The sequence below is a fragment of the Colletotrichum tamarilloi genome (assembly GCF_030869305.1).
Source record: "Colletotrichum tamarilloi strain Tom-12 chromosome Unknown Scaffold_2.1, whole genome shotgun sequence".
Taxonomy (NCBI): Eukaryota; Fungi; Ascomycota; class Sordariomycetes; order Glomerellales; family Glomerellaceae; genus Colletotrichum; species Colletotrichum tamarilloi.
Genome location: NW_026849385.1, coordinates 1,251,256 through 1,273,929, shown reverse-complemented (window position 1 = coordinate 1,273,929; position 22,674 = coordinate 1,251,256). Strand labels below are relative to the sequence as shown.

Sequence of the window (22,674 nt, the reverse complement as noted above, 5' to 3'; positions counted from 1 at the left end):
GAGTCGCTCAGTTTGCGTGCATCCAAGACGGCTCATCTGTTTCAACTGCCCACTGAGTCGGTGACATCCGCGATGGCCACATGCGTTCTCCTTTATAACTCGAGGAAGCTAAAGGCCTGCAGCATTGTTGCAGGTTGCATGTTTGTCTGTTTGGCATTGACAAACACCTATATTCATAAGAGAAATTGCCCTCTGATGATGAGATACCTTTGTACGGGCAAATTTGTATGGGTGGTCATCATGATGCAACCCCTCTCCTCTTTGCGTGCCTGATCATCGTCAGCCTTTAACAAATGCCGAGCCCGGGATAGCCGTAGACAGTTCCTCATTATCGTCGCCGTTCTTCCTGGGCCGCCTCTTTTCTGCCCTCTGCCAACTACCTTATGAGCGAGAACCCCAGGCCCGATGAGACGTCTGGTCAATACATTGTGATTACTCGTTTTCTTTTGCCTGTTCGTGCGCTTTGGTCATGTTACACCAAAGCAGTCCGACCTCCTCTCCCCCTCTCCCTCTGATGTTTCTCGTGGACTGTCCGTGTTCAACTTCATTTTTTTTTTCCATTTGGGTGTGTATCGTGTATCGTGTGTTGTGTGGTTTGAGCAACAGACTAAACCCTTCTGTATGAGTTGGACTAGAATCAAGAAAGGGCTGAAAGCCTGAAACTCGTCAGAGAAGATGCACGTCTCTCGCTGGTGGTGATGAGATTGGATCCTCCTTCCCTTTCACCGATTACGAGATGACCCTCCAACCTTGCGGGCACTTGGGATGCACCTGACATTGGCCGCGCCCGCTGTGCTCCCACACACACTGTTTGGCTGCTCCAGGGTTGCTCCAGGAAAATTAAAGCTTTCGAACCTCGTTTTGGCGGCATATAGCGGGGTAGGTTTGTGGAGGCTCTTACTCCAACCGTTCGCTGTTCGGACGACAGCGGCAGTGAACTCTGAGGTGATGGTTCAGGTGCCACGGGTGCCCAGGTCCTCTCCCTTTCCCCCGCTCGCTTTCTTTTCAGGTACTTTGCCGCTGACAGTACCTGCCGAATATCCCCGGGGGCTAGGCCTCAGCCCTCCTGTCAGGAACAGGCAGATAGCTCCAGCCAATGTTAGTGGGGGCTTATGTCATATAACCCGGTCACATGACTACCCGTCATTGCTGCCTCCCGCGCTCGACTCGACGCGTCAAGGCAGGCGTTAATTGTGAACGCGCGACACATCTGCTGAACCTCACTTCGTTAGGCAGAAAGCCCATATTTGCTCTGCCCACGACGCCCAGCCTTCCGTCTCGAAGGAATTTGTTCCAGCTCCGAAGTCCAGTTCGAGCATTCTTATCCCTTGGGCTTCTGCGGAGGAGATATCCTGTTCGACAAGATGCCCGCGTATGTTTGCCACTTCCAAGACGCGTCTCGTCCACTGACACACTCCACCATAGCCCGGGCGATCAGCACAGCATCGTGGTGAACCCTTTCGAGGAGCCACAGAAGCGAATGAGCGAGTACACGGCACAGGAAATCGCTACTTTGCAAAGCCGCCTAGAGAAGCAGCTCGGCCCCGAATACCTATCCTCACGTTCCGGTCCTTCGGGCCAAAAGGTCCACTACATCACCGCCGAGAAGTGCATCGCTCTTGCCAACGAGGTATTCGGCTTCAATGGCTGGTCATCATCCATCCAGAATATCCAGGTCGACTTTGTCGACGAGCACCCGCAGACGATGAGGATCAGCCTCGGACTTTCTGTGATCATCAGGGTGACGCTCCGCGACGGCACGTTTCACGAGGATATTGGGTATGGGCATATCGAGAACTGCAAGGGCAAGGCTGCGGCGTTTGAAAAGGCGAAAAAGGAGGGCACCACAGATGCGTTGAAGAGGGCGTTGAGGAACTTTGGCAATGTGTTGGGCAACTGCATATACGACAAGGATTACCTCGCTAGGGTGATCAAGATGAAGGTTGAACCGAAAAGGTTCCACGAAGATGACTTGCACAGACAGCGAGACTTTGTCGTCAAAAGGGTGGAGGAAAAGGCACCAGCGGCACCACCAGCACCACCCGTAAAACTAGAGACCACGGAATCTCTCGAAGACCTGATGGATGAAGGTGGGAACTCTTGATTGTGGCCGATGGAGCGCAGAGCTCTTTTGCTGACATGACTAGACTTCGACGATGTGGACTTCGCCATCTCCGAAGGCGACCATCCTGACGAAGTTACTCTCCCAGCAACAACGAACGGCAACTCGAACAGTAGGGCTGCGAGCGTTGCCCCAGCTCCCGTACCTCAGCACATGCAAGCACCGTCTCGTCAAATGGGCAGGAGCACGTCAGCAGGAAATTTAGGAAACAATGGAAATCAACGACCACCTCAGACACCAAATCAAGCACAATCACGACCGGGCCCTCCAACAGGGTACGGCAACCGACCTCAACCACCAAACCAACCCCGCGCACCCTCGAACCCGTCAGGCCCCTCCGCTCCGTCCGCTCCCTCAGCAAATGCCAGTGTGACTACGCCAGGCCAGGCTGGAAATGCCGCCGCCGAACCCATCGGCTTCTTTTCTGCACGTGCTGTACAGCAAATCCCAGAATCTGCTCTGCAGGGGAACAATGCTGACGCCCCCATGTTGCTGCCAGCCGGCCAACAAGCCTTCAATCCAAAGGCAGAGAGCCCATCCATACGAATGACCCCCGGCATAGACCACTCGAGCTCAAAGCCGCTCTCTAGATCTGGTCAACACGTCCCGCCAACCCCATCGCAACAACCGTCTACGTCCGGCTTCACACCGGTGAGACCGGGCAATGCCGGCCCGGGAGGAGGAGCCGGCATGCCTCACCCTCAGTTCAGCCAGACTCGCCGTATCGGTGCTCCTGGAGGCGCTGGTAGTCCCCTGGCTAACCGGAACTCGTACCGGCCACCCACGATGAAGCGTCCTTTGCAGCAAGACGGCGCTGGACGACCGGCCCTGGCTGATGTATCGAATAATGGGACGTCGGACAACCCTCCTGGCGCACCGGGAGCAGATCCGAAACGTCAGAAGATGGCTTGAGTACAAGCAGTATTGCCCTGATCGAGCGTGGTTCTTAATTTGTTTTGGCCTGGAGCTTTGGAGTCTGGTTCGCTAGAGAGTACGGATGGCATAATTATGTACGGAGTTTCTGGGGCTCGGCTGGCTAACGTCTGGCCATGGCGCCACAGACAATCTTATGGAACCTTATGAACTACCTTCCTCAATCATCTCCTCGAGTTTGGGGTGCCCTTTGACATGACACTTGTGTCGCCTGCACAATACAAGTACACTCTTAAGATCAACTTTGCAAGGTGCAGTTCGCAGGCAACCTGAGTAAAAATTGTCAATTGCTAACGAAGTTACATTGGTGACTTGCAGTAGAGTCCGTACGAGTTGCCCAATATTCATTTGGCTTTCGAAGCCTTGACTAGATGGTTGCATTTGAGTTTGACCAGGGTATATATCACCACTCAACACATGATGATCAACTCGACGCCAATAACGTCAGTAGCAGTGGATGTCCTCGATCGCTGGCTATAGTCATAGATTACATCATGGGTATATCGAGGTTGTTAACGAACAGCATACATAGAGTGAAATGTTGAATTATGTTAATAACTATAGAGATATCGATGGAACGATAGTGTTTGTGGGAGTTTGTCCTCGAGGTTGAGGTAACTTTTGAAATCAGTCTGCAGAGTTTTGAACAAAAGGAATTCCTTCATTCCAACCAGTTGCAACATCAGGGACTAGTAGTTGTCGAAACCCGTACCCGCCTACTACAGTCATTCCTGGAGCTTGACTTGTATCAACTTAAGATCGGATAGGGCTGTGGATCTTGCCATCAATAGCCCCAATCTGAACGTTCAAGTCACCAACAATGAAGGTGTAGAGGGGCTGGTCGAGGTCACGGATGACGGGCTGGGACAGCACGAGCCTCTCGACCGGCTGCTTGTACCCGTCCTTGCGGAGGATGGAGAAGGCGTCGTTGGAGTTAATCTTGACGGGCCAGTTGAAGGGGGTGACGCCGAGGCAGAGGGGACCCGTCTCCACGGGGCCAAAGTCGTAGTAACCGAGACTGCGAATGGTCGCCGTCTTGTTGCCGTCGACGCGCGCGCTCAAGCGGACATTGGCGAGCTGGTAAGGGCTCTGGGCGCCCGGGGCGTTGCCCTCGGCGGTCAGGAGCTGGGCGTCGGGGTACTGCTTCTTGATGATGTCGAGTCCAGCGGTGACGATATCGTCCCAGGAGATGAGGACGATGTTGGAGTTCTTGTCGCCGGACTTTGCAATGTCGGACTCGGTGGTGTCGTTTACGGCCTTGGAGGCCTGGTTGACGGAGAAGAGAGCCAGGGCGTTGAGGGGCTTGGTGTTGGAGGGCGGGTTGATGATGACCTTGTGGACTACGCGGTAGGTGAAGGGGGGTTGGTGCTGCGAGACGTAGACGTCGACCTCGGTGTCGCCGGTCTGGAGAGGGTCAAAGGTCCACTCGATCTGGTTGTCGGTGACGCGGGCGTTGGTGAGCTTGAGGAAGCGGTCATCAAAGGTGATGTCGACGCTGCCTCCCTTGCCGGTGAACTGGTCGCTCTGAAGGACTGTGATGGGCTTGCCGAGCTGGGTGATGATGGGCTCCGTGGGGGGAATGAGCTTGACATTGGGGGCCTCGGAGCTGGCTGTCACGTTGGAGGCGGTGTTGTTGTTGCCACTGGATCCATCCTTCAACAGGGGCTGGATCTTGACCTTGTACTCGGCGTTGTTGGCGCCCTTGATGAAGACGTAGCCGGAAGGGGTGACGCGGTTGGGCAGGTCGATGTTGAAAGTGTTTTCAATCTCGTAAGGCTGGGTTCCGTGGGTGACGGGGCCAACCCATCCCTGAAGTTCGAAGAGGAGACCGCCAACGAACTGTTGAATACGCTTGAACTCAATGCCAGTGGTGATGTGGATAGCATTGCCCTGGGCTCTGAGGATGAGCTGCTTGCTGTCGTTGTCGTAAAAGGCTTGAAGACCTTGCTGGGTGATTGGGACGGGAGAGAGGTGGCTGAGAGGCCTAGGGGGCTGCTGGGAAGAAGACATCTTGATGAGATTGTTACTTTTTCGACTAAGCGAAGGAAGTTGTTCAAATGTTGAGTGTGATGATTAGAGTAGATGATTGAGAGTGAAGTGAGTGATGATGAGCAAGAGAGAATATCCAATTCCCAATTTTCATCTCTCCTCTTATACTCGAAACCAAGCAGTGTTCTCATGCTCAAAAGCACAAGATTCTCTGAGTTTTCCGTTCGCTTCAACCTTCACCGACTCTTGGAATGAATCCGTCGTCTCGATTCCTCGATGCGGCCAAAAACCAGCACATCACCAAGCCAAAATGCAGCAAAGGCGTTCAGCTCCTTGTTCCGAGCATGTTGAGCCATTCGTGTTGCCGTAGGCCCCTAGCTGCGTGCCATTTAGAGTTCCACGATGTCTCTCCTGCGGTTGCTTCTGGACCTTCTAGGCTCCGTCAGCTGCATTGCCCATCATGCCATTTCATGACGCCTTTTTTTCGTGATGTTGCCTCAGCTCCAAACGGGAACGGTGTCAGTTGATCGTGAGAACCCTTAGAATTTCTGAGAATCCCTCGCCGGATTGAGACTAGAAGCGGGCGGGGTAACCCATCCCGCGTGGTTAACCGTCGTGCCCGTCTACCAGGTGCGTGCCGTCCAGTGTCTCAGTCGTTTCTCAGCTGCACAAATGTTTGGTCTAGGCAATTCACTTTTTTGCAGCTAGAGGGCGGCAAGGCAGGTTCCCCGCGCGTGGCCCGGTCCGTGGTCCTGCATGTTGATGTTCACGGTAACCCGGAACACGATGAAAACATTCCTGGCGGGGGATTTTGTGGCGTTTCCAAGGGTCCAGCTGAAATACCATCTTGTGTGTGTCTTTCTCGTTCTCGGACCCTGCAAACAGTTATTCGTCCAACACTGGACAAGAAAATGCCGGCAAACGAGATAAGGGATTGCGTCTTATGAGGCCATTCTGAGTACAGATGGGCGCTCATTGCGAGGTGAGACTTGAGAATGAGGAAATTTGCCATTTTAATGGTAAAATGTTACAAGCCACTCAACGGATGAATGCATGGCTGCTGCATCAGAACGGGTAGAGCCGGCTGGCGGGGACATGATGCAGCCAGGGAAACTTGCGCATCTAGGCCAGTTTTTTCCTTACCGGCATGGTCTCGAGGTGTGTGGTCGGTGGCGTCTGCAAAATGTGTGGTTTTGGGTATGGTCGAGGATCCATCCCATTCATGGATTGAGGAATTCCTGCCACACGAGTGGCGGTGAAGGTTTGAATGTGAATGTTGACAGAATCTTGGTACATGTTAGTAATTTGAACTTTCGATGCTCATGCTGCATGATAATTGAGGGCATCGTGCCAAGTATCGAGAAGGAAAGGAGAAGGGTGCATCGTGACATACAGTCTTGAGCGCAAAATTCCTGCAGTCATTAAATTTGCCACATGTGTGTAAATCAGAGTGGCGGCTGCTTTCTGAAACCTACAACATGCCATCGAATAATGTTGTCAGTCTGTGCATGCATTTCAAGCTGGAAGCATCTAGACTATGCGTGATTGTATCCTCGTATCTAACAACAAATTATTGTGACTATGAAATCCTTTTCCTGGAGATACATGTAAGTTTCTGCATAGCTTGTTGAACACCCGCAGTGATCAGTATGATGTGACACCGACTACCATAGTAGGCGTTCACGAGAACAAAGGTCCAGATAAGTACTTGAGTCCGGTATCACAAGCAATCGTAACTATCCTTTTCCCTGGCCCCAGCTCTTTCGCGATTTCAATAGCTGCTGCGATATTCATCCCCGAAGATGTCCCAAGTATCAGGCCTTCCTCTCTGCACAATCGACGGCACATATTCCGGGCGATGCCTTCATCCACAGTGCGGGCCTCATCGTACAATTCTCTTGTAACATGAGGGGAGATGAAGCCTGGCGCGACGCCGTCAACACCGTGTGATCCGCCCTGGCCCTCTGTCAGCAAAGCCGCCGACGAGGGTTCCAGTAGCACCACGCGGACGTTGGGGTTCTGCGTCTTGATAACGCTTGACACCCCCATTGCCATACCTCCCGTCCCGAACGCGCCGCAGAACACGTCAAACCCGCCAGGGAACTGGCGGACCAATTCGTTGCCAATCTCGGCATATCCAATAAGTGCATCTCGGTTGCTGAACTGGTCGGTGTAAAGGAACTGATCGCGCGAACCCAATTGTGCCGCACGGTTCTTCATTGATGCCATGAGATCCGCTGTGGTGTTGCCAGAGGGGCTGGGCGTAATATCGACCGTAGCCCCAAAGGCAACCATTGTCTGCAGCTTCTCTTTTGCGTATGCGTCGGATGAGAGGGCTAGGAACCTATACCCCTTCACCGCACAAACAAATGCCAAAGAGGATCCAGTGCTTCCGCCGGTCGCTTCGACAACTGTAATGTTGGGCGTGAGATCACCACGGCGTTCGGCTTCCTCAACCATTGACTTGGCCATGCGGTCTTTGTAAGAGCCCGTTGGGCTTAGGAACTCCAGCTTGACAAATACATCGGCGCAACGTTCGGGGACGTTGCGCTTGAGTTGGATAACTGGGGTGTTGCCTATAGCATCTAGGACGCTGGAGTATGGCAGAGGGGTAGGCAGTGACATGTTGGACAAAAGGACGGGTTTGGTTGTGATGTAAGTCGGAACAGTGAGTCGTGCATTGATATGACTTCCGAAAATCTGCTGGCAGTTGATAGTTAAATATTCGCAGCAGAACCTGAAGAAAGTATGATTACGTCTGGAAGTGATGCGATGGCATTTTCCCGTTGATAAGCTCTGATCGCAAATGCCTTCCATCTTTCTCCATGAAGTGGATCGATCTCAGGGATGTTCCACCTGGTTGCAGCTTCAGAAAAGCTGTTGGCGTGCTCGGACTGGGGTATTCTTACACGAGCATCATCTTAGTCTCTTCAGCCGACAGATTAGGTCACTAGTTGGTGACTCACATCAGACCCCTTGTGGGCTCAATGCTAAGCAGAAGTTCGGTTATTGTAGTAGACATATTCAGAGCGGGACTGAGAGATATAATCCCATCTTCAGATCCGTCCACCGGACCTGCTAAGAGGCCGCCCATTCTTCAGACGAGTGCTAAGACGGAAGAGGGCTGGCTCGGGGTTCGCTTTTCGAGAATAGCAAGAGAGGATAGAAGCAAATTTTTACCGTATAACGTACACTCATGTATCAGGAAATTTGCAACATCTACTCGCAGACAGTATTAAGAAATTCTTTGTATCATTTATGACTAGTCATTCCGCGCATCATCATACAGCCCTGTACTATAATGCAGCAACGCAGCAAGATTCCTCAACCCATTTTGCTACCCATAACATCTAACTTATTACTCCCGGCAGATAAACACTCATCTCAAATCCGCTGGTAAATGGCAAAGTCATATTCTGGAAGCCGTTCTTCGGCTCTCGCAAGAATTCCAACAAATGCTTGTATCCGTCCGCCGCTGAGATCGTGTTATCAGTCAGGACCACCGCGCCAGGTCGTAGTCGAGGAAGAACTGTCTTAAGCGTCGGCAAAGCGAGCGCCGACCAAACTATCAACAGTTTAGCCACACAGAGTTCTCTTCACATTATAGCAGAGTAGTAACTCACTGTCAAGAAGGAGAAGGTCAACCCACGGAAGCCCCTGCTTCAACGTTTCGAGTATATCCCCCTCCCGTAAGTCAATCTCTTGCTCGACCACCGAACCGCACTTTTTCCAGTAGCCGCGCGCAATCGCAGCTTTTTGCCTCTCTTTTTCCGTCGCAATTACGGTTCCGGATTTGCCCGTTGTAGCCTTGGTCTGAGCTACAGCAAGCGCAAGATAGATGGTGCTGACGCCGAAGCTCGTGCCGGCTTCCACGACATTGGTGGCGCCCATAGCGTTGATTAGCTGGTACGTGAACCGGCACTTGTCTTCATCCAGTGCGACGAACTTATCCAGCATGAGCTTGTCAAACTCGTTCTTGGCCTCTCCCTGGCCATGCTGGTCTTCTAAATCGCCGATAGCTTTAGAGGAAAATACTTTGCCGGTCTTGGAAAGGACAGCCTCCTGATCCAGTGACTTCTGGTGAAGCTCAGATAGGAGTTGTAGGATACGCTGAGGTGCATTGATAGTGGCGGGAGCTGGCATGTCGTAAGTCTTGGTCCGCGAGGGAAAAACTGACTAGATGTACGAGGGGGAAATATGCGTAAGTTGGAGCAGTCTTGAGGAGAACATTCCTGCTCTTTTTGAGGCTTATATAGCCATCGTTTGCAGGGTCGATACGCTATGGGAATTGAAAGCCGCACCGAGCTGGTTGCCTGGTTTTGTCTCCCTTGGCTTCGATGCGGCGGGCAAGTGTTTGCGAGCCTGTTCCCTGTCAATGAACTAATGGTGTTCGGGAAGTACAGGATAAGCGGGGTGGCAGTTTCCCAGCGAGTTAGCGCAATATGCATATGGGGGTATGGACGTGAGCAGAAGAAGGTGTCTGTTAAGTGTAAAGTGGGTATAATCACCACAAGCTTGCAGGCCCAATGCTATGATTGATCCCAATAAGTCCTACGGCGCTAGGGCGAGGTGGGAATGGGAAGCAAGTCTGGTTCAGTATCAAATGTCCATGACTCTCACACTGCATGTAGTCTGTCACGGGGCCAATGGCACAGTTTCTGAGCTCCGACCCAGCTTCAAATGTTATCGCCCTTCGACGCTGTATTTCTGCAGGTTTCCTTATCTGGGCGATGCACTATGAAGTTCAGAAAGACCGATATGGTTTATAGAAGATTATAGGAACATACATAACATCATCTTTGACCACTCTGATTCTACTATTGTGCCTTAGCTGCTGATTTTCGCAAACGCTAAACTTTGAACAGGAAGGTCAAGTTGAGTGAGCAAGCACGTGGCTAGAAGGGACGGAATTTCATTTTTTTTTTAGTCGTAGGAACGAACTGATCCATTCTCTCATGCAAACCAAGGTACTGGCAGGTCGGACTCAATACAGAGCCACCATGGTATCGTTCCCGTTGCATCTACCAATTCCCGCAGATCCTGTTGTATCCATACGTTCTCAATCACGGACCGCATAACACGTACGTTCCCGACATTCCTAATTTTGTCCATGCGGTCCAGGATGTCAAGTATGTGAATGCGCTGTTCTTCCGAACGCGTCTCGCATGCGAAAATAAACACTGGCCAGGGGCTTGTCGCTACACGCACTTCCTTCATCGCTGCGTATGCCTGTTCCAAGTAGCTAATTCTCTTCTTCTCGTCGCCTGCGACAGGAACGACACGCTGGAGGTATAGCAGACTTGCCAAGCGATACAATTCCGCAGTGGCTAATGCATCTCGAATCTGGGCGCTCGTCGAGTGTGCAACTTCGTCAGGGCTTAGGAAGTGTACTAGGCTCTCCAGCTTCTCTTGCAAGACGATCCTGAACTGTTCTGTATTTCTCTTGATGTCGCTCCTCTCCGACTTCAGGATCATTGTGCGTATTTGGTTGATAGACGATATGTTGTCAAAGACCTCGACAGAGCAGCCAAATAGACCGATGACCTTGTTAATGTTAGCAAAACGTAGATCCGTGCAAGCGTCTCACTTCCCTCGCCAGGCATAGTCTGCAGCTTGCCGGAATGTTCAAGTTGGCCAAAGTCATTGAGAGTGCTCCTGTGAGGTTGTGCGAACTCGCTGAGAGTATCGTAATAAACTATCCACCCCATCAGAAACTGGAACACGGGTTGACGTCGCTGGTATGACGTTGAGTTCATCAGCATATGCTTGGCACCGTTTAGATGTAATTGGAACTGAGCCTCATTTTCATCAAATACCCGGTTATTGTTAACAGAGAACGTCTAGCTCAATGCTCAGGTACCGCGAGCTTACAGTGTACATGCACAGCATCATTGTAGTAGCCACATGAGTTTCGGCACTGAGAGAAGAGTTGTCGAGAGTCTTGTATAGTCCGTGGATCGCCTTAATCTTGTGACTTGACGCGGCGTCGGCTCCTTGGCGATGATGAGCTGCGATCGCTAGAATCGCACTGCACAAGGCTTGCGTGGATTCATCCCGAGAAGATAATACCATTGGAAGGATATGACACCGAAAGCCATTTGCCGCCCGGGTCGTTGAGCACATTGGCGCTATGATCTGATCGTCTGCAACCGTCAGTCAGAAATCTTCGTAAAGTAACCAGTCAGGTCCGCACAGTAAACCAGGAGCATGCCGTCTTCATCTAGCTGGGGTGAGTAAAGGGTAACAGAAGCGACTGGTCCAACAGATGCTCGGTGCATGACCTGATGCCACGTGACGCGTCGCTTGGTCGCCAAGCGGAAGTGTCTGTGAGTGGTATTGAGGAACCTAGTCCCAAGAGTCTGGGGGTGCTCTTGAGCACTCGCTATCTCTACCACGGGGCAAACGATTAGATCTTTCTCCCTGCTGCGAAGCTGGTCAGGCCAGTTCAGACGAATCCCGTAGCCAGCACACTCTCTCCTCGTTCGGACGCAATTATCGCAGTGCGGAATGCTTTTGTCACAGCCAATCTTTCTCTCTGGCTCAGTACGGGAGTTAGTACTCAAGAAGCTCACTCCCGATGACGTCGTGGTCAGTTGCTTACGCTTGCAAGTCCAGCAACCCTTATCCGCCTGCATCTTGAGTCGGTAGGCCGCGCCGAGTTTCTGTAGCCGGGTTTATTATAGATAATCGTGATCATATCATTATATTGAATGATTGTCTCAGGATATGTACTAGCTCTTCCCAACGTATCCGGGGAAATCCCTTATTTACCTAGTGCGTCGTGATCTCTGCTCTCTTATTGGCCGGCTCCGCTGTCATCATTATTGTGGGCCCAACCTGCCGAGGTACCTTGGTCTTCTATACCTCTTTAGAGCCTGGCTTGCACTTCTGTTCCATCAGCACGTATACCTCTAGTTTTTCTCTAAATCGAAATTCACTCTGAGGTTTAAATTTAGTGAAATAATGTGTGAAGGTGTGTATTATTATATGATTGATTACTAACCCTCATAAAAATATGTGCCTCTGTACTGACGTCTTGCCAACAGGTAAAATAGCTGCTGTGATCTAACGACTTCGATTGAAGCGCTATCTTTTTTGTTTTTTTTTTTAATACATATAGAATTGCGGAAGTGGAGTCAATCAGCATTCTCAGACTAAGAGAACCAACATATAACCCTCGCATCCAAGCTCCTCTGATTCATCGCCTGCCCACACGTTGTAATTGAACCAGAGTTCGGGTCCTTGACACAAGCAAACTCGGCTATCCCGTCACACGATAACCTGCCTGCCCCACTGTCGTTCCCATAATATTTGCAATTCTTATGGCCATGAGCTGACTTCAAAGCTTGGATGCTGTTTGGCCAAGGCCTTTCCGTCAAAGGACGGCTCGGCATCGCTTCTCCAAGACGAGTAGCCTCGCATACTTTGAACGCCGAGTCTTCTCCATCTCTCTCCAACATCACCCACCGCCCACCTCGGCCACCTCTTTCTGCGGGACGGTAAGCGATCTCGTACATGATAGCGATTCCCTCGGTAGGCTTTGGCGGTGGAGGCGGCGGAGGTTGAAGAGAGGGTGCTTTTGAAGTAAAGGTGTTAACTTGCGGCTTACTTGAAGTCTTCGATGAAGTGGGCGCAATTGTACTCTTCGGAGAGGATGCCGATTTGGTCAGAGATGAGTGGCCTCTGCTTCTTAAAGTTGACATTACATCCCCTGTGGAGCGAGTTGATAAGCCTGGTCCCGAACTTGTACTTGCAGCGCCTTGTGGTTGAGATGTGGTATTCGTCTGACCTCAAGCAACGGTAGCTGAGTTGTGTGGAGAACCTGTCGGGATGGACTGCGTAAATCGTCACCCATAGCGTCAGCCTGTGGTCTGGTGGCTTAATTGCATGTTATGCAAGGAGGGTCTAATTAATGAATAGTCGTATGATGAATGATATATTTTCAAGCCCTCTGGCGCAGTGTACAACCATGACAGGGTTAGTCCGAAAAGCGTTTTTGTAGGATATCTTCACTGCGTTAGACAGATCAGGGCCACAACTCAGACTACAATGAAGAGTACGGAGCAGGTGTTACAACTTTTGCTTTCCTGAATCGTGTGGCTCAGTTCAACATGTCCATAGCATTGTCTTTGTTGGCGTATGGTAAGTGCAAAAATTGTGGTACAGAACGTTGTGCAACGCAACAAGAGCTTTCCTAAAGCAGAGGCGCGGGCTTATGAAAATATCGAACAAGGAGATTCTTAACGAACGGTAACAGGGTAGAGCGATGAGAAATTTGGGGTGAGACCATTTCAAGATGCTTGAATCTTCAACATTGGGCCATGAAAAGAGTCAATGCATGCTCAATAACAATGAGACCTGCCAAGAGTAAAGACATCTACAGCAAATTATCTCGTTTGGTGAGCTGGTAACTAGTTTTACTTTAGTGTCAGGTAGTACGTGTGGGCGGAGAAGAACATTCAAGAAACATTGACACTACCATTTGATTATACAGGAAGCAAACTCGGATTTTCAATGCACAATCGAAACAGCAATAATGGCACCATGTCAACCACCACGGTGTTAATCAAGATTTCCCGTCTTGGTCTCACTCACAGGTCCCTGATGTCAGGAACCATGACATGACATAGGTTTTTCAATAATATACGGAGCTCCATGAATGTATTCTGTGACGTCCCTATTGGTCGAGTCATGCTAGATTCATCCGGATGGACTCAAGAAGCCAGGCTCACAATAAAGCTAGTAGTTCTAAGAGATGATTCAGTCAAAACCCTCACAATATGTGCTGCAGAGTGTTAATTATGGGTGTGAAACTCAGAAATATCGGTATGGTAGTTGAGTTTAATTATCTAGCCTTGGACAGGATCATTTTAGCAAGTCTGCTGGGTAAGACAAGTGTAGTGACTCGGAAAGCTCAGGGTGCCTCTCGCCCGGGTATCACCGTTGGCAACAGTGCCACACCTGCTCACAATGATGCCCATATCGATAGCGATATCACTACAGTACACACTCGTCTCGATAAACCGCTGTTGACGTTAGCCTTTGTCTTTGGTACTATGAAATCCAGGGAAGAGCGACGACTTACGTTGTTGCACAGGTAGATAGAGCAGCTGTTGGAGCAGGCCACGCGAGCACAGGTGCTGGCAGGTACACTGCAGTAGTTGGTGCCCAGGGTGATCAAACGGTTGATGGCGTTGGCGCACTGAGAATAGTACGCTTCGACGTACGTTCCTTGGTTGCAATTCCAGTTGTTCTTTGCTTTGAGTTAGCTTTTTGGTCTTCTCTGTTCCAACCCAGGTGCAGTAGACTCGAAAAGTCTATCAGCAAACTTACGGTAGTCTGTCTAACCTCCAGGCCTCCCTCTGGCTCCTGGAATTCTTCCGCATTGAAGGTAGGGTTGATGGCGAGGATCTGCTCATAGATGGAGGAAGCATCTCCATGGAGGGTGACATTCGGGCCGCCGTCGACGACTGGCCCAGTGAAGGTCATCTCGGAGATGGGCAATAGCTGATCCTTCACCTCATCTACAGTTCGGAATTCCAAGCCATTGTCTGAAGGAGCGGCAATAACCTAGAAGACTCAATTAGTCAGATAGCTCTTAGCGCAATGTTCTCCTTGCCTAGGTTACATTTAGACTTACAGCTGATGCCAAAAGGGCAATACCAGCGACAAAGAATCTCATTTTGAAGATATCTGGATCGAGGTGATCAAGAGTGATTCTACTGTTCGGAAGGTGATGATGAAGAGTTAAATAGCCACATGTTCTTGAGGAAATCATGTGTCTTAAATAGTTTCTCGCAAGTTTTGAGTTATTTACCTATTGACCGTATGAAGTAGACTCTAAATTCGTGTCGTATTATTTGAGGTTGCATTATACCATAAGATCTGGACCCTTGGCAAAGCGGCGGCTCTGTTGCCCTGGCGGTTCCGCGATCCTACGTTTGTCTCCATGAGGAAGCTCAAATGCTCGAAGGATCGCGGGCCGCACTAGTTTGTCAACGCCACACTCAAAAGGAGAACGCATGCCCTGCCAAGCGAGCCTACTATTGGTGACATCGGAAAGCTCTACTGAGCCGAATCGCATTTCTTCAATATTGGGATTCATTCACTGTATCTGCATACCCCCAATGCAACTTTGATGATGACCTACTTTGTAGGTGAATGCGTAAGGTTACATGTAAGCTGACTCTCCAGGGGCGCGGACGGTCTCGAGAGTGGAGTAGAGCCTGTGTTGTGTTGTTGCGATTAGGCTCTAGCCAGGAACATGTGTAAGTAAGCAGTCAATCGAATCGAAGCGAGTGTCTAGTCGCCTAGCAGAGAATGAAGGAAAGCCAGGTCCAATCGGCTTCAAGAGACAAAGAAGTTGCAGAGACCCTTGCGAAGGATCGATGCAACGTCGAAAATCGGACCATCTCGTATTCCCCTCAACCGTTGACAGCTCTAGTTTGTCACGAAGTTGAACTCAGAGAGAACCTCGCAGTCAGGCTAGAAACGTGTTGGTATACACGTAGGCAGGTCAGACCTTTCGGTCGCGACTAGGTCAATAGGTCAGTATAGGTCTATTACGTATATATAGGAGGGGAAGTTCGTAAGCAGAGCCTACAATCCCTCTATAAGTATAAGTAAGTAAAAGAGTCTATTTATATAGGCCTAAACTACTTACTTACTACCCCTACTTAACTACTTAATAAGGCCCTTTTTTATTTTATAATTTAATATTAATAGTTTTTTATTTTTATAATAAAAAAGGGTAAAATAGGGGCTAAGCCCCCCTTATTAATAAGAATTAGTAATAGAATTTATTATTAATCCTCTATTTAAAAATATTTAAAACTATATACTAAAATTTTAAGATAGCTTTTATTATAATTATTTATATAAAAATTTTATTATCCCCTTTTTTTAATTACTTCCTAATCCTCTAATATATATAATTTATATATCTAAACTCTTTAGAAATTATTAAATTTAATATAGTTAAAAAAGAGCTTTTTATTAGTTTAATTACGCTTTAAATACGTATATTTTTCTCTAAGCTAAGGCTTAAAAAATATATATACTCGCTAAATAACTTACTACTTATAATATATTATTATTTTAACTACGTATTACCTACCCTTTTATTTTAATTATAATAATTCCTTTATTAATAAATTATTTAAGGGACTTATTTAGTATACTTTTTATAAACTTATTAGTTAGGTTATTATTATTATTAATTTAATAGATTTTATAAAGCTCGCGGCGTTTATATAATTATTAAAGTATTATAATATTTATTATAAAGCGCTTTTTTTTTATAATACTTAGCTTAATAAGGTATTTATATAGTAAATATAAATCTATATAAACTATAATAAGGATTTTTAAAACGTTGAGTTATTTAATAATAAAGTTTAGGGTAGTTAAGATAGTATAAATAACGTTAATACTTATAACTATTCTATAAATTTTTAATATTAATACGCTCTAAGTAATCCTTTTATTTTTTATAAAGTTATAGTAAATAATATTATTATTAATTATAAAGCTCTTGTTCCCCCTAACAGAGCAATTTGCCGGGGCCGTACCGTATATTACGTATTAAAGAAAACTAGGTATATTGCGCTCTATACTTAACTACTAATTAAAACTCCCGACTTTCCCCCGTAGTCCTCTAAGTTCTAGCTATTTAAAGGGCGAGCTATACCTATTTTAATATATATAAGACTTCTTAGTATTAGCCTATATAAGTAGCTAAATCCCGTATTATATACTCCTTTTTATTAAGGGTTAAGAGGCCCTTTATATATTCCTTTACGTTTATAATATAGCCCGTATTAGAGGGATTTTTAGTTTTATAAAATATAATTTCTAAGCTAACGTTAATATACTAAATTTTAATATCTATATTAGCCCGGCTATTTACGGCGTTTATATTATTACTTAGCTAGATTTTATATTATTAAAAAGTATTTTATTACTTCTTAAGCATACTTATATTAATTGTAATAGCTATAGCGTCGAGCTAGCTAAAAAGGGCGCCTAGCCTAAGAGGGATAGACTTATTAATAAGCATCTTTAGCTTACTAATTACTAACTATATACTAAGAGTAAAATAAGTTCTTATTAAAGTAGTAGTTTATATATTAATAAGTTTATTTAGTAAATTTATTTAGTAAATTTATTTAGTAAATTTATTTAGTTTAAATAAAGAGTAGCTTTGGGTAATATTAGAAGCGATAAAGATAGAAAGAATCTTTACGAGCTCTAAAGAGTAGTAAATATTAGCCTATTTAGCCCTTTTTTTAAAAACCTTTACGTTACTATTAAAGTTTAGAACTTCTATAGTTAAGGGCCGCCTCTAACTATTACGGCCGACTATTACAGCTAACTATTATAGCTAACCTCTATTATTAACTTTTCTAACTAGCGCTACTATAAAGTAGTTTACTTATCTCGAATTATATAATAGTTTTTATATTAAAATTACTATATTACGTTAAGTATATACTTAGGGTATATTACGTATATTATATAATTAAAAAGTATACTATATTATATAATTTCTTTTAAAAGCGTAATCTTGTTAAGGTCGATCTTTTATACTTATAAAGCCGGAAAAAAAACTACTATATAAAGCTCTTATTAATCTATTTTTTATTTATAAAAATAATAATATAACTTAATTATAAAGTATAATTAGTATTATTTACGAATAACTTATTTATAAAAATAAAACGTTTAGCTATAGTTAAATTTAATAATACGAATATAAGCCCTTAGTTTAAGTAATTTATTTATTATTTAATATAATAGTTTAATATAATATAATTAATAAATAACGGATTTACTTAGTATTAAATAGTAAATAACGTATTAAAAACTACTTTTAATTAATAAATTAATATAATATAAGTACCTCGAGCTTGCTATTTAATAAATTATTATTTAGTATTCGATATTAAAAAGTTAACTTATTTAAGCTTTTTCCCTTAGTTTTTTTATTTAAGTACTATATTAATACTTTTTAATAAAATAATTTTATTATTAAAAATAAGCGGCTCGTTAACTAATAGTTATTATTTTAGTTTAGTTAATAACTTAGCGTACTTAAGCTTAGTTTTTTTTTTTTAATTAAAAGTCTTATTTAATAATCTAATTATATTATTAGTTTATATTTTAATAATACTAAATAATCCGCTTTTTTTTATTAAAATTAATAAGTATAGATCGAACGTAAATATTATTATTTAGAGTATTTTTAAATAATACTTATTATATATTACTTATTAATCAATATTAGATTTTATAAAACTATATAATAATTATATAACGTATAGAACCGTACCCTTAGGGTATAAATAACGGATCCGAGCTAGTAATTAAGTAAAAACTTTATAATAAAGAGGTTAGCTTAATTATATATATATTTAAGTAATATCTTATAGTTAAATAATATAGCCTTTTTAAATTAAGGTCGGGGCTAAGGTAAAGATTAAATATTAACTAGTTTTTTAAATTATTAATAATTATATAAAAATTTCTTTTTTTTTATTATTATATCCTTATATAACTAAATAAGATTTTTTAATAAGGTTAAGTCCTAGGTTCTTAATCTTATTAATAAATTAAAATTTAAATATCCTTATATCCTTATATTTAGGGCCGAGTTAAATAAATTTAATTATACCTCTCTTAATTAGTTTTAAAAGCTCTTTATTAATAAATTTTATAAAAAGTACTCTTAGTATAATAATAATACCCTTATTATAAAGTTTAATAACTAATTTAAAAAAAAAAAAAAATTTAAATAGCAAATAAGTAGTAATTATAAAAATATTATTATAGCCGCGCTATATTAATATTTTTTTAATCCTCTTTTTTTATAATAAAAAGTCGTTATTAATTATGATAATAATTTTATTAAGGATTTTATTAATAGTAGTACTATTATTAATTAGCTAGTTAATTATAGGGATTAATAAGTAGTTAACGTACTTTATTATTATAGTTAATAGCTCGGGGTCGACCTTTTTTAAGTACTAGGGTTTAATTATAATAACTTAGAAACTTATTAAGCCGTAAAATAAGTTTATTATATAAGTAATATTACTTATTAAAACGAGCTTAAATAGGCCCTTTTATCCCTTACTTTTTTACTAAACTTTAATATTTAATTATAATAATAAATTAATAATATAAGAAATATTTAGTCTATTTTAAATAACTAATACCTTACTTATTTACTTATTAATATAAAGTTTATAAACTTCTTTTATTACTTTTTTAACTATTTCTATATATTAAGTAATATTTAATAATAATAAAGAGTTATTAAAAGTATATAGAAAAGCTCTAAAAACGAGGAGTATAAGAACGAGGCTATTTAGGCTAACTATATTATTAACTACTTTAATTATAATTTAAAATATAGCCTCTATACTTATTAATAAGTACTTATTTTAAATAATATTATATACCTTTTTAAGTACTACGTAGTATTTCTTAGCCTTATTAATACTATTATAAGCTTTAATAAGTACTTTTTTAATTTTAATAAATATAAATTTAGTAAAAAAACTTAAACTCTATAGTACTAAAGTTCTTATTAATATTTATAATAATTTAGTTTAGCGGACTAAAATAAATATTAATTTAATATAGCTAAAAAGCTTTTTATATATATTTCGTAATTATATTTATAAAAAATCTTATTACTTAGAAAGAAATAATAATATTAACGACGTAAAGTACTAGTTAATTAGTGCCCTTATAATTTATTAAGTATATTATATTAATTACAATCTCGTAATTAAAATCGTAATTATTTTATAAAATAAATTTAAATTAACTAGGGGTAACTACGTTAAGTTAGTATTATTAATAAATTTTTATAAGTTTTTTAAGGGTTACGATCTTTATATTATTACTTAATTATTAAAGTAATTTTAAAAAATAAGGAACTAAAAGGTAATTAAAGTACTAATATAAGTAGCGTAATTCGCCCTTTATTAAGTAATTAATAATAGCTTTTTTATTATTAAAAAATAAAAGCTAAGGGTATCCTTATTTATAAATAATAAGTATTATAATATCTCCCTTAATTAGTAAGTTATTAATATTATTAAAATATATTCTTAACTTATTTATATTCTTTAGGTAGTATAAAAAAGGAGTATTAATAAGTAAAATATAAAAAATAATATTATTAAATAGGGTATTAATAATTATAAATTTTAATAACTTTATAGGTTTATTATTACTAAACTAAATACTTATTTTATTAGTTCTAAAAGTATTAAGAATAACTTTAAGTTATTATTATTATAATATAAGGAGTTAAAAGTAGCCCGTAATTAAGAATTCCGTAGTATTAGTATTAAGTATAATATTTTAAAAGTCCCTTAATAAGTACTTCTTATTTAGTAAGAAGGAGGTTATTAGTTTTATAAACTTTATTAACTTATTAATAAAAATAATATTTATAAGGCTATATTCTATTACTTAAGTAGCGAGGATATTTATAAGGGCTTTATTATTAATAATAATTATAAAATATATTATTAAGATCTAGACTTTATTTTTATAATTATCTTTATAATTAAAATCGAGGTTATTAAAGTATTAAATTATAGTATTATTATTATTATTATTATTAATAAGGGTAGTTCTTTTATAAAAAGCGAGGAACTATAAATATAAACTTAGTATAGATTTTTTATTTTTTTTCTTATTATTTTTATATTTTTAATATACTTAACGTCGCTCTTTTTCTAAGTACTTAGTTAATTAATAACTAGTTTTATAATAAATAAAGTACTTTTTATTAATAATACCGTAGCTATATTAATTTTATTTATTAAACTAGGTCTTTTTATTAAAGCTATTATAAGTATAGTTAGTTTAATAAGTAGCGGGGACCTCTTTATTATAAATACTATCTTAAAAATACTATTACTATTTATTATAATTACGCTCTTTTTTTATAATATTAATTAAAGTACTAAGCTAATAATAAATACTAATAAACGTAAGTACTAGGTTAAGTATAATAAGCTTATATTTTAGTATATTATTTACGTAATAAAGGAGTTAGTTACTTATATTAAAAATAAATTCTTATATAACTAGCGCTTTATAAAGAATTATAATATAATTAATAAGCGCTTATAAGATTTATTAACTCGACTTATTTAGATTTTTACAAATTATAAAGTATTAGTAAAGGTTATAGAGCTTAGTAAAATAGTTTTAATAATTTATAAATAGTTTAAAGTACTCCTAAGTCCTTTAATATATTATATTAAAACTAAGTAAGTTTAAAGTATTACTAAATTAGTTAAAATAAAAGGTTAATACCCTTCTCTTAAGTATATTTAGGAAAGTACTAGAATAGTATTATTTATTAATTCTTACTTATTAATATAGTACTTTAAAAATCTAAAGCTTTTTATTAAAAATATCGTATTTTTCGTTACTATATTTATTTTTATTATTATAAAGCTTAGTAAGGTTAATTAATTAGCGGGTATTAAGTATAATATTATTTAAAATACTTATATTAAAGTATAGTATTTAATGGGATAGATTTCGCTATTAAGTAATAATAATTTTATTTTTTAATTCTTTTTCTTTTTTTTTAAAAAAAAATAGTAAATTAGTTAATTAATAATAAGGTTAAGGTCGTAGTTTTAATTACCTTAATTAAGCTAGCTAGGGTTATATAAACTCCCTTACTATCTCTTTAATTTATTAAATAAGATTATTAATATTTATTAATTATAAGAGTAGTAAATAAAAGAAGTAAGGATCGTAATATAATATATTAAAGTATTTAATATAGTTATAATAAGCTATAATCTTTTTAAAAATCTAAATAAGGAAATATTAAGTATTAAGAGTATTAATAATTTTATTTACTATTTAATTACGGTCCCTAATTATTAAATTAATACTATTATTTATAAAAAAGTTTCTTAGCTTTTTAAGAATTATACTTTTTATTTTCAAAAAGTCCCCTATTTTTTAGTTATTAAAATTAGTTTTAAAGTCTTTTTATAGCTCTTTATTTATTAAATTATTTTAATAATAAGATCTTATTATAAAAAGGATAAAAATATTAAGCTTTTTATTATTTATAAAAGTAAGTATAATATTAAATAAGCCCTATTAAGTTAGGTTAATATAGTCTTATTAATAAGTTAGAATTAGGTATAGTTCTATAATTTAAAAATATAAATAGGTTTAAAATAATATTAGCTAATTATTAACCTTTTTTTATTTATTACTAGGGCTAGCGGTTATTATAATATATTTATAAAGTAAGTTATATAATAGAAAATAATTATAATATTTTAATTATAATATAACGTTAGTTAAGTTAAAATAAATAGTAAGTTAGTTATAGTAATCGTTTTAATAATAGTAAGTAAGTTACTATTACTAGTTAGAAAATTTTATTTTTTTAACGAGGTATATAGATAAAAGGTTATTAAAGTTAGTAAAAGGTTATAAAAAAAGAAAAAAGGCTTTTTATAATTATATTTTTAGTAATAAATAGAGGATTTTATTAGTTATTAATTAGTAATTCTTTTTAGTACTTTTCGTACTTTGTTTTTATTAATTTAGTTTTAGAGCTTTTATTAAGT

At 40.6% G+C, this 22,674-nt stretch overlaps 7 protein-coding genes across 7 annotated transcripts; 1 reads left to right on the top strand and 6 right to left on the bottom strand.

Moving 5' to 3' along the window:
* Positions 1 to 1,364: 1,364 nt before the first annotated feature.
* CTAM01_01046 (recombination protein rad52) lies at positions 1,365 to 3,034 on the top strand (the record flags this gene model as incomplete). Its single annotated transcript, XM_060517090.1, has 3 exons — positions 1,365 to 1,372; positions 1,426 to 2,090; positions 2,148 to 3,034. 3 exons carry the CDS (start codon positions 1,365 to 1,367, stop codon positions 3,032 to 3,034), a joined length of 1,560 nt encoding a protein of 519 aa, XP_060388552.1.
* A 774-nt stretch (positions 3,035 to 3,808) lies between these two features.
* Positions 3,809 to 5,065, bottom strand: CTAM01_01045 (uncharacterized protein; the record flags this gene model as incomplete). Its single annotated transcript, XM_060517089.1, has 1 exon — positions 3,809 to 5,065. One exon carries the CDS (start codon positions 5,063 to 5,065, stop codon positions 3,809 to 3,811), a length of 1,257 nt encoding a protein of 418 aa, XP_060388551.1.
* Positions 5,066 to 6,724: 1,659 nt separating this feature from the next.
* CTAM01_01044 (cysteine synthase) lies at positions 6,725 to 7,669 on the bottom strand (the record flags this gene model as incomplete). Its single annotated transcript, XM_060517088.1, has 1 exon — positions 6,725 to 7,669. The coding sequence occupies one exon, from the start codon at positions 7,667 to 7,669 to the stop codon at positions 6,725 to 6,727; it is 945 nt and encodes a 314-aa protein (XP_060388550.1).
* Positions 7,670 to 8,394: 725 nt separating this feature from the next.
* On the bottom strand, positions 8,395 to 9,187 carry CTAM01_01043 (O-methyltransferase; the record flags this gene model as incomplete). Its single annotated transcript, XM_060517087.1, has 2 exons — positions 8,395 to 8,609; positions 8,668 to 9,187. 2 exons carry the CDS (start codon positions 9,185 to 9,187, stop codon positions 8,395 to 8,397), a joined length of 735 nt encoding a protein of 244 aa, XP_060388549.1.
* Positions 9,188 to 9,997: 810 nt separating this feature from the next.
* CTAM01_01042 (uncharacterized protein) lies at positions 9,998 to 11,679 on the bottom strand (the record flags this gene model as incomplete). Its single annotated transcript, XM_060517086.1, has 5 exons — positions 9,998 to 10,626; positions 10,916 to 10,961; positions 11,133 to 11,179; positions 11,238 to 11,579; positions 11,646 to 11,679. The coding sequence occupies 5 exons, from the start codon at positions 11,677 to 11,679 to the stop codon at positions 9,998 to 10,000; spliced, it is 1,098 nt and encodes a 365-aa protein (XP_060388548.1).
* Positions 11,680 to 13,914: 2,235 nt separating this feature from the next.
* On the bottom strand, positions 13,915 to 14,726 carry CTAM01_01041 (uncharacterized protein; the record flags this gene model as incomplete). Its single annotated transcript, XM_060517085.1, has 4 exons — positions 13,915 to 14,070; positions 14,130 to 14,297; positions 14,378 to 14,614; positions 14,685 to 14,726. The coding sequence occupies 4 exons, from the start codon at positions 14,724 to 14,726 to the stop codon at positions 13,915 to 13,917; spliced, it is 603 nt and encodes a 200-aa protein (XP_060388547.1).
* A 5,366-nt stretch (positions 14,727 to 20,092) lies between these two features.
* Positions 20,093 to 20,293, bottom strand: CTAM01_01040 (uncharacterized protein; the record flags this gene model as incomplete). The annotated part of the gene is made up of 1 exon (XM_060517084.1): positions 20,093 to 20,293. A coding segment is annotated over one exon (201 nt), but the record flags the coding sequence as incomplete, so codon positions are not given.
* Positions 20,294 to 22,674: the final 2,381 nt, after the last annotated feature.